This window comes from Cynoglossus semilaevis, chromosome 10 (assembly GCF_000523025.1).
Source record: "Cynoglossus semilaevis isolate Cse_v1.0 chromosome 10, Cse_v1.0, whole genome shotgun sequence".
NCBI classification, from domain to species: domain Eukaryota; kingdom Metazoa; phylum Chordata; class Actinopteri; order Pleuronectiformes; family Cynoglossidae; genus Cynoglossus; species Cynoglossus semilaevis.
The window spans coordinates 17606983-17617998 of NC_024316.1; the positions used below are offsets into that span (position 1 = coordinate 17606983).

At 43.5% G+C, this 11016-nt stretch overlaps 1 protein-coding gene across 1 annotated transcript in view; it reads left to right on the forward strand.

The window, feature by feature from the left end:
* LOC103385353 (calmodulin-binding transcription activator 1-like) overlaps nt 1-11016 on the forward strand; it is a 338769-nt gene that overhangs the window by 190581 nt on the left and 137172 nt on the right. The window contains 1 exon segment of the mRNA XM_025059482.1: nt 2799-2934. Coding sequence (XP_024915250.1) covers nt 2799-2934 — 136 coding nt within the window.

The window sequence follows — 11016 nt, forward strand, 5'->3', positions numbered from 1 at the left end:
TTTTGAGATTTTTTAACTGTAGGAAAACTGTCGGCATAGTCAACACACATTGTTGTTCGACCTCAACATGAAGTTACTAAAATTGGAACAAATAAAATAAACCAACGCCGTGAATATTTGCATGTCAGTTGTTAGTAACAAAATGGATACAGTGCTCTAGAATGTAGATACGGTATTGCGAAATAAAATATTGTGATATTTCTTTGTATTTTCTGTATTTTCTTACTCCCCTAAAACGGACCAATAAAAAATGTCTGCTTAATAGTTTTCTGCAACCTATGCCGGCTGCAGAGCAACAGAGGGCAGCGAGCGAGGAGGAGACAGACAGAGAGATGGAGGTCTCGGAGAGTAGGGGTGAGGGATCTGGAGACAGATGAAACAAGAGGCAGAGAAAAGAAGAAGATAAAGGAGGAGACAGAGACGTTCCCTGGTGCACAGCTCCAGTTGACTGACGGCAGAAGGAGATGGGTGTGGAGAGAGAGGAAGGGGGGAGTAGAGGGACGGAGAGAGATCAGCAAAGATTGAGCACATCAGTGTGTGAGTGGCGTCTCCCATTAGAAGGTGCTGTCAAGGGCCAAAGAGAGGGGGACTGAAGGGACCCCGGCCCCTCCTTCTCCTCCCTCATCACCGGCCCCTGAGATCCAGCCAAGGAAATGATTGATGAGTGATACAAAGATAAACACGACCAGGACCCCCGAAGGATGTCTGGCAAAATCATGCATGCAGCTTCATAAATGAATCATTTTGTAACACAGGACCAACTCTTCCTCCACTTCTTCTGCTGCACTTTCCACCAACCCTTCGACTAACGTGTCCTCTGGTCCTCCATTACTGTCTGCCACCACAGCTCTAGTACTTGTCAAGTAAGAACAAAGAAGGCTGCAAGGAACTAGTGTTCCTTGTCCAACATTGGACTCACTCTACATTAAACAACAAGTTAACAGAACAGTTAACAGCCTTTGTACCAAAGAGATGTTCCGGCAGTTCCGTCCGTTTGTTCATATTTTACACCAGAAATGTATTTATTTTCCTGATTCATGCTGCTGTAGCCTCTTTTTTTTGTGGAGTGTTCGTCCACGTATGTGAGCAGTGGGTACAAGGCTAACAAGATTCACCCACTGACTGGATGGTTAAGCCGCCCTGAACAGTAACACAGCCTCCTCCAGTAACAGCTTGGGCAGGTGGCTTTTCTGCTCATTCACTGTGAGGCACCGAACACCCGAGCAAACTTGTTCTTATTTGGAAGAGCTCCAAATCATAACAGCTGTGTGTCTGTGTGTGTGTGTTTGCTCCAAGTATTACTTGTGTTGCATGGACTGTTGGCATCTTCGTATTATGCTGACTTCCTGTCATCTTTACATAAAGAACAGCGCACAGAGTGGATTATGGAAACCCTCACATTCAAAGACGAAAATGTGTCGTAAGGTTAGCGTTACGCCGTGTCATATCCTGCACAAACACAGAGGCACAGTTCCGGTGAGCCAAAAACCGACACAAGTGTGGCGTCTGTACGAGATTAGCCACACCACAAAACAAATAGACAAACACGGAGGTCGTTCAACCGCTCGCTAATTGTCGAGTAAGTCGTAAATGTTTCATGCTGGGCTTTCTGTTAATATTTTACTTTGAGCGCCAAATGCCTTGGATACAAATCGAAGTGGAAAGGCAGATTATCATCAAATAGTTACATTATATCATTATGAGCCTGCAGGCTGTGGTCTGGTGAAGAAAGAATGAATTATGAATGGAGTGTGAGGGAGGATCCTATCAACCCCCGTAGGGATTTCTAACACCACTACTCATTTAAGCTGGATGAATGAGAGGCAAGGAGGGAAAAAAAACAACCAACCCGTCTTCCACACCTTCACAGCACACTGGCTGCTTTACAAATTGGTCTTCATGTAGTTTACTTCATCAGATGTAGCATCACTTTAGCCGCTTGTCCATAACACACACTTTTCACTGGGAGAAATGTTAGCAGAAGGTACTTCAGTCACTGTCAACTGTGCATCTAAACACGGAAAAAATGTCTTTGGTGTATTTTAGTTTTTTTTTTTTAAATAAACTCACAGGAGTGGGAGTTTTTTTGGCATTCGTTGAGCACAACCTGAACCACAGTGAGGCCCGAAGCAATAAAATGTTCACAGCTAGTTACATTTTATTCATATTAACATAGGATGTTTCGAGCTAAATGAAAAAAACAATCTATGTAAAACTGACATCATATTCACTAGACACAATTTATATATAAAACTGAAGAAATCACATTCGGCTTTGTGCTAATAGCATATTTCAGTTGAATGCTATATATAATCAATCACTGCTTTTCATTTAAAGTGAGTAACACTCTCTCCATGTATCAATTGAACAAAAAAAGTGACTCATTGAGGTATAAACTCCTATCTATTCAAGAAGAGACATTGGAGTAATCAGTGCTATGAAGCGCCAACAGGACTTTCATTAAATACCTCCAAACTACTGCCCTTTTTTGACCAATTTATAAAAACTACCCCTGAGGGCAATGAGACTCTGGACTGTTGTAGGAAAACACACCGTACTGGCTGAGTTTCTGGTTGCTGGATTGGCAAATTTTTAGGTATGAGTATGTGAATGAAGAACGAGCGATCGGTATCTGTGTATCCCTCGGTGTATTTCATGCCTGACACAGTCTCGACTTGTTTTTTTTTTTTGTTTTTTTTTTGGTACATCATCAAAAGTGAGTTTCTCTGCTGTGCTGCAGCTTTGCTTAAAAATTTGTCTCATCTCCACCATGTTGTTTTCTCTCTCCCCGGATGCAGGCCGCAGAATGGGTCGATGATATTGTACAATAGGAAGAAGGTGAAGTACAGGAAGGATGGCTACTGCTGGAAGAAGAGGAAAGATGGGAAGACCACACGGGAGGATCACATGAAGTTGAAAGTGCAAGGTGTTGAGGTGAGTGAGCTGACAAGATTTCCTAGATTTACAGGGGGGGGGGGAGAGGTGAGGTAGGGGTGTGTGCAAGGCAGGCCTGACACCAACAAACACGGGTTTGCAGTGAGCCCTCCCTGGGCTGTAATGGAGACAGTCACTTGCTGCAGTCGCCCCACGTCTCCGAGGAACCTCACCAAGAAACAATGTGGCACAACAATAGTTTTCCCTAGGAAGCCAGTGGAGTGGAACCGATTGTTTGTACCTTATTAAGGCTCTGGATGTTGCCTTTGCTCCAGAGAGCCTACATTAATCTTGCTGGCTCGAAGCAGCGCTGTGGAGCTCGTGCTCTCTCACCTCACTCCAAGTTGTTCCTCGCACCAGCTTCTGCCATGAAAGACCTGCTTGTATCTGTCCTTGGCTCACCCAGGGCTCAACCAGAGATGGTACTACCTTGGCTGATTTATCAGCAGCCCCTATATGAGAACAGGTTATCCTCACCCCCCCCCTCCCCACACTACTGCAATTCATGCTTTCTCCAAAGCTGCTGTAGTTTTGGCTTCTGGTTTCGTTCAAATATTCAGCCAGAAGCGGTGATTCCTAAAGCACAGGAGCCGAGATAGAGACGAGGTGGAGATGTGAGATTTTTGTCTACCATTTCTGTGTGTGTGTGTGTGTGCCCACGCACACAGTTTGTGCACTCATACGCATAACCCAAACACACACACCTCAGGGAGTGGTGTTGTGAGTCCGTGTCACACAGCGTGACAAAGACAAAGCTTAGGCATTCTCCCAACAGGAGTTCTGCCTTCTGTTTGTACTCCTCCAGATATTTGTCACTCCGAGAAAATAGCCTCCTCCTTCGCTTAGCCAGCTCAGTGTCATCTCTGGTCCTGCAGTGGTCTGATAATCTCTGGGGAATTCGCACACCCCCTCTCTGGACAGATTTTCTGACACGCCAAGCATTGCAGATTGTTTACTCAGCCGTTTTGCATTCCTGTTACATTAAAGTGAAAATACGGTCTACTTACAGTAATGTTTGTTGATCCCCATGGAATTTAGGTAAAGCTCTACTGACAGGGATCAGGCCGTTATTATTTTGTCCAAAAACAAAACAAAACAAAAAAAAAAGATTTGTTTTGTTTTTATGAAAACTGCAAACATATGATGTTTACCTGTTTGTCTGGAGTCAAGTTTACCTTTACTGTTGTTTTATCATGAGAGCAGCACCGAACCTAACTGGTTTCATTGACACGTATCTGACCACCGAACCTAACTGGTTTCATTGACACATATCTGACGATGATGATGAAGCATTTGTGGTACTGAAGCTATCAGCGTCACCAAATTCTGAAAAAAATAATAATAATCTTTGACAGTCTTGGAACATTTTGACTATTTTCTGTTTTTGATAAAGTAGTACATTCCAGTCAAGTAGAAACTGGAAAATATCCTCTTAGTTACTCTGTGTTCACACGCAGTGACTAAAAACATTGTAACGACGATATGTCATCTAAAAATAAGGACAAAGACAGAACTGACTGTTCTGTACGTGAGAACGATAAGTTTCAGTTTTAATTGCTACATACAGTTTTGTAATTTCTGCATACCAGAAATATTCAGACACATAACTCCACATAACTGCAACCATAAAGGCGGAGCGAACTGAATTTCAGTCACACCGAAACCAAAACATCACATCGCACATTTCTTTAATACACAGCCTTTTAGTCTTTATATCGCAGCTGACACTTAATGTGAACATTTAGCAATGCACTGGTGACTGTGAGAGTATTTTATACCCATCGCTAGCAATGCACAGAGGGTCAGATAGAGTACAGTTGCCGAATCATTAAATTTGTGATGTGCAGTAAGCAGAAGGCAACAACATGAGATAAAGAGTGTACTAAAGCAAATCATCGGGAGTCATGCGCACACATAAAGACTGATGGTTGTTCACTGAGCTGCTGGCAGTTATTTGGAACACACTCTACATCCTATAATTTTGACTGCGAGCTCCTATATTTTGTAACTGGTCTACTTTAGCAGAGCTAATTGCTTTGTGAGCAGCAAAGCCATAAAAGATGTGAAGGTAAGGAGAGCGAGCGAGCGAGAGAGAGAGAGAGAACAGACATTAACAAATGTGGGACCGTAAAGCCACATGGGAACGTATAGGACTTGCACTGGAACTACTTTTTCCCCCCACATACTGCAGTACACATCATAATACTTTGCGAAGGTTGCCAGTGCCGCGCTGCCCTGCTGAGATTGTCGGAGGTGAACGGTCCGCTGGGAGCGCTGGGACATTTCCCAGTGGCCTTAGGGTTGTTTTAGGCTGCCGCGAACAGTACAGACCTCTTGCATCAGGCGCCACTCTTCCCTCACCTGTGCATGACAGGTGCTTAGCTCTACTGCTGCGGCTCACAGGCATGTGTGTGGCCACCTATTACTATACATGTTGACTTTGCCCAGGATAACAGCCATCAGTGATAATAACCATCCACCATTTATGAGCAGTCAGTGAAGGAGCTGTGGCCAGAACCTGGTCACGTGACTTTGTTTACATTTGGTCTTAGTGAGGGGAAAAGTAATTATAATCGTCGTTGTTTCTCCGATGTTACTCAGCATATTTTTAAAAAATGAGTTTGTGCACAGACCAAAATGTCTGCGACGTAACTACCCAGGATACTTGTTAGGCCTAGCTACAAACCCTGCTAATCCTTGTTATGTTGTAATGCCAACTATTTTAGCTAGCTATTTTGGAGGCTTACCCCTAGGTGGCAGTAATGCAACTAAGCTTTTTAGCTGCAAAGAAGTTAGCCATCCTTTGAGTGATGTTAGCGCACCAGAGAGTTTGCTGAACAGTTGTAGCTTCACAAAGAACATGATTGTGTTTAAGGTTTTGCATCAAAGAATTTTTACATCGACGTTCCTGATAGACACAAACTATATAGCCATTTACATAAAGTGCAGCAACGACATTCCTGATAGACACAAACTATATAACCTGCCCACTATAGACCAGTAGGAGAAAGTTCACAATTCACAAGTAATGTAAAATTTAAAATAGAATAATTTAAATTAAAAACGAATTTACAAATAATAGTAATGTAAAATTTAAAATCCAATAATTTAAATTAAAAACTAATTTAAAAGTATGACTTTGACCACTAGGTTCTGTAGACGTTTTTACAGATCCGACTTCTCAGGACTGACACAGAGCTAATCCATAACTGCTGTAACCAGACCATGATGAGAGACCTGTCCCGTCGTGCACCGTCATGCTTACCGTAAGCACATACAAATGACTTGACTTCTGCCCCTGGTTCAGTGAAAGAACAGGGCCACATTAGAGGAAAGCAGCAGTTATTTTCCGCTTACCCGTCTGTTTAGACAGAGAGGAGAAAGATCCGTTCAAATACATAATTGATGTGATACTTTCACATAAGTATTGTGCCATACCTAGAACATCTCATCTGTTCTGCAGCGGCTCCATCGTCTAGAGCTTAATGGAGGTTCTTTGATTATCACATGGTTCTAGGTTTAGTGTAGCGAGGACAAATGTTGGGGAAGTTACAGGCTAGTGATGTTCACTGGCTCTGGCAAAGGGGGAGGGGGTGAGTCTGTGAGCGAGAGGCCTTCTGGGGCATACGGGATGCACCCGTGCGTGGCAGTAGTAGATGTCAGCGTGTACTGCTGGTGTCCTGTCTGCTCTGCAGTGCTGGCTCAGCAGGCCATGTAAACCACAGCTCCACTGTCTTTCTCTCTTTTTCTTTTCCCTTTTTTTCCCCCCATCTTTTCACTTCCTCCCTTTGTGACTTTCATTCTGTGGTCTTTTAATTCTTTAAATAGATTGTTCATTGTTCTACTCCACTCCCACCTGTCCTTTCCCTTTCATTCGCCCCTCACTTCCCTCACCCCCCCCTCACTGCCGTCCACAGTCCAGACAGAAAGAACCTTGATTTGGGTGGTAGTGCTCCCTGTTCCCTAAAATTGGAGCACAGGGCATGTTGCGGCATTAGCACTTAACAGGCCGTGAAATAGCAGCCTGCCTTCTTGACGTCTCCCCCATCACTCCAGGTGAGTTGGCCAGACGGCTGGATAAATGAGCAAGCAGCACCTTTAGCAACCGGTATGCATTTGGGGAAGTTGAGGACAGTTGTCCGTCAGGAATTATCTCCTCACCAGCTCATTTGACTAGGACGGATTTCTTCACCAAACTGAGGACGAAGTCTCTCAGAGTTCTGCGTGCGTGACATCAATCATCTTGTCAATTAATGAGCATCTTAAATCTCAGGTTTTTATTGGGTTGGTTTTTGTTTTTGTTTTTGCAGTGATGCAAAAGTCGGTGCAGTGGTTTTAGTAGAAAGCTGTAGGTGTTCTGTTGCGTTACAGCTGCAGCACCCCCAGGCTTTCCGTTCTGGGATAGCAGAACCATAAATCACCGCCGCTTTGACAAACTCCAGGTGATGTCAGACCTTCTTGTCATGCTTCGTCCCCAGTGCTCCCACCTCCTTCTACACAATTAACTGTTCTGGGCTCAACCCCTTCCCCCGTCCTCCAGTCTTCTGTACCTTCTATCCTATCACCCCATTATTCCTAAGCTTTAATAAACTCCCTCAAACGCAGATCGATTTTCTCTTAAGTGAAGGTGGCACTGCCTCTGACTTATTTCATTACCACAGGCTAATTATACCGATTGAAATGAGCTTTCTTCTTAAGGTGTGCTGTGCTGCTCTGTGCCTCTAAGCTTCCCCGACTTTAATGCCACCAATTCCCTAACTCCCCCGTCTGCTTCGGCTCCACCCCGCCATCCCTTCAACCAAGTCTCTCACCCTCCACCTCCTAAATAATCAGCTGGTGCATCCGAAGCCTCGTAACTTGTCATTTCATGTTGGATCCACCCTAATGTGTGATTTCAACTGTGCAACTGTGCAATGAAGGAGGTTAATGGAGCATGCTGGTGGCTCAATCGCCTCTGTTCATTGATAATAATGAAGACAAATGTCAAAACATTAGTTGCTAATGTTGTAATGGAGTGGATGCTAGCGGATGCATGCTGGATGCTACACTGCATCAGCTTCCAATATCACATGACCTTCAACGTTAACCTCCTCTGTCTGGCCCTAGGTTTTTGGTGCGAATGTTGAAAGTTGAAATCCATCGGAGCAATTTGGTTCCTGATTGATTGTCTTGAAGACAACAGCTCTGCTGGTTGCTATTATGGGCAAAATAATGTTGCGCGAGTACACGTGCGTTGGGGAGAGAATCTCCGACTGGATGCATTTTTTAGTTTCTTTGTGCTGTGTTCTTCAGTGCCAGCGATGCCGCTGATTTACAGATGCAGAAGCTGATAGCACCAGATTGCAAGGCCAGATGTGAAAGGGCACTAAACAAACCCCTGTTTCAGGGAGGAGGTGACACCATGCATGCTTTACCTCCTGCTACTGCCCCAAGTCAACTGTGAAATTAAGATCAGATTACTGATACAGACAAAGCCCCCAAGCAAAAAAGAAAAAAAGTTTGTATTCTCCAATTTTATTGGAACTTATAGGCTGTCGGTTACACACCACTCAGTCGCTGCTCCGTAAGGAAGGGAAATCGATTACTTTTTCCATTGTCTTCTTTCCTTTCCTTTCCTGGAGCCTGCTTTGTTATTCCAGACTTTTTTTTTCTTTTGCCTTTGCCTTGTAGCACACACAGCCCACTCTTCCTGTTTGAATAACTGATATAGAACTGATTATGAAGGAGTAGTTTTTACTCCGTATAGTTACCATGGATATACTTTAATCCTTTTTAGATTTCTAATATAAGCAGAGCCACAGTTGAAATAGGAGTACAATTCATTTTTAAAGGTTAACAATTTTAAAGGTTATATGTTAGGAATTTAACGGAATAAAAACAATAAGTCGACGCCTCAACATGAGTCGCACAGGGCAACCTCCACTGGGAGGAGCTACAAACTGTTGCTCATATTCACTCACTCACCTGTTAATCACTTCATATAATAGGTGGTAATGTTGTTCTGCACAGCAAGAAAAATGTACACATCAAACCGGACATTATTCGTGAACATGAGTGGCTACAGGATCAGAGGATCTGTAATCATTAGTCGTCAATGTCCTAGGAATTACTACATGAATACAAATTATTATGTACTGAAATCTCGACTAAATCAAATTGGCAAATTTTATAAATATATTCACACAAAACACAAGTCGGGTATAAGAAAACCTCGTAGCATCTACTGTAGCGCTAGCCTTAGCCATATGGAGCCAAGAGTTTAAACCCCAGTTACTTCAGGTATTCTGTGTATTTTTTTTTTTTCCTTTTCAACCCAGTAGATTAAAACAGTGATCCTGTCTCCTGCAAATGGCCTAATGGAGGCTGTTATCTTGTTATTAGCAACTGGACCGAAGCCCTCCCATGTGAGCGCTTTAGCCCTAGCATTGGGAGCCTCAGCCTCACCCATGGTTTTCCTTAAAGCCCCGAGTAATTAGTTTTCCTCTTTTGCATCATTTGCCAAATCACTCAGCAGCAGTTAAGCGCTCAGGCTGCCTTTCATGCTGACCTCGCTATCATTTCCATCCAGCAGCCAGATTTCAGGAGCTAAATATGGAAAGGTTGCTGTAGGGAGTAAATGTACAAAGAGTCAGTCAACAGGCTGTACATTATAGACATGATTTAATTTACCACTTGTTGCAGAACATTGCAGTGTGTGTCATGCTTAGGTGACTATGAGGGGTGGGGGTCCTTTTTTTCTCTGTTAAGGGAATAGAAAACCCTTAATTGGAAAAAACATTTGCAGTAAAAAAAAAAAAAAAAAAATTGGTGAATTTTGTGTTCCGCTTTTAAACCGTACTTTATCAAAGCTTAAAACGATACAGCTCCCCACCGTCTGTTCCTGGTCAGGTGGAATCATACAGTATCTGCCCGCAATTCCTTAATCCTTATGTGGTCGGAACTAATTCATAAGAATAATGGCCGCCTCGTGAAACAAGGAAGTGGAAATTACTTGAATCCATACGTTTACTGTTGCTTTGGGGAAATTTGGCAACAACAACTTTTTTTAAACTGAAGCTTCTTCTTTGCTTTGGGGAAATTTGGCAACAACAACTCTTTTTAAACTGAAGCTTCTTCAGTTCTTTACATGTCGCTCATTATCCTCATTAATACTGGTGCCGCACCGAATAAACCCAGTTAGCCAGTTCTGATATGTCTAACCCCCCCGGGAATGGCAGAAATGCAGATATGCAAAGTGGTTAAAAAAGAGGGTTTGCAGAGAGAGTGTGTGGAGAAAAAAAAAACAGAGCACTGCAGGCACTGAATGGGCTTTGCATGACCCGGTGGTTTGCTCTTAGTGTGTGAATTCTCCTTTTGTTTAGTCTCGTGAGTGAAACAAAGATCCCTCGGCAACACAGGGCCTGGGTTTTATGTTAATAAGCAACTTTTACCAAGGCTTCTGCCTTACACCATTCCTCATATCAAGCTGGAATAGTCTTCGAGGAACCATACTCCCCGTAAAAAAAAAAAAGAAAAGAAAAAAGAACCACTGCCAACTGTTACAACTTACAGTTTTATTGTCTAAAACGCAAACTCTGGTCTTGACCTCAAACCACTGCAGTTGGTTCTATTTAAAGGCAGCGGTTCAAACAGAAGCAGGAAGTTTCAGAATCACTCCTACTCTCACCTCCCCGGTGCCAGGGTGCGAGTCCTTCTGCAAAGTTTATTTTTTAATGATGCACCACCGGCTTGGACTGCTTCACACATTCATGTGGGTTTTTCAGTCTAAAGGTTCGGCTGGGGTCTGACGTTTGGGTGGAATCAGAGTAGGTTCCTACACCTAAAAAAAACCTGTAACGAAAACGTGTCAGGGTTAGCCTTAAAAATGTTGTGGATTCCTCTTCAGTCTGAGCTGAGTGTGCTTCCCTCTTCCTTCCCATCCTTTCCTCCCCTCCTCTTCTTACCTCCCCACCTGCGTCTTCCCCTTTTGAAAAAGCCGCTTACGCCACTGCTTTCTGTTACTGTGAGACCATCCCCGTAGTGAAGGCAACCCCCACGTGTCAAGAGCATCAGCGCTCTTCAGATCCACCCCTTCCCCTGCTG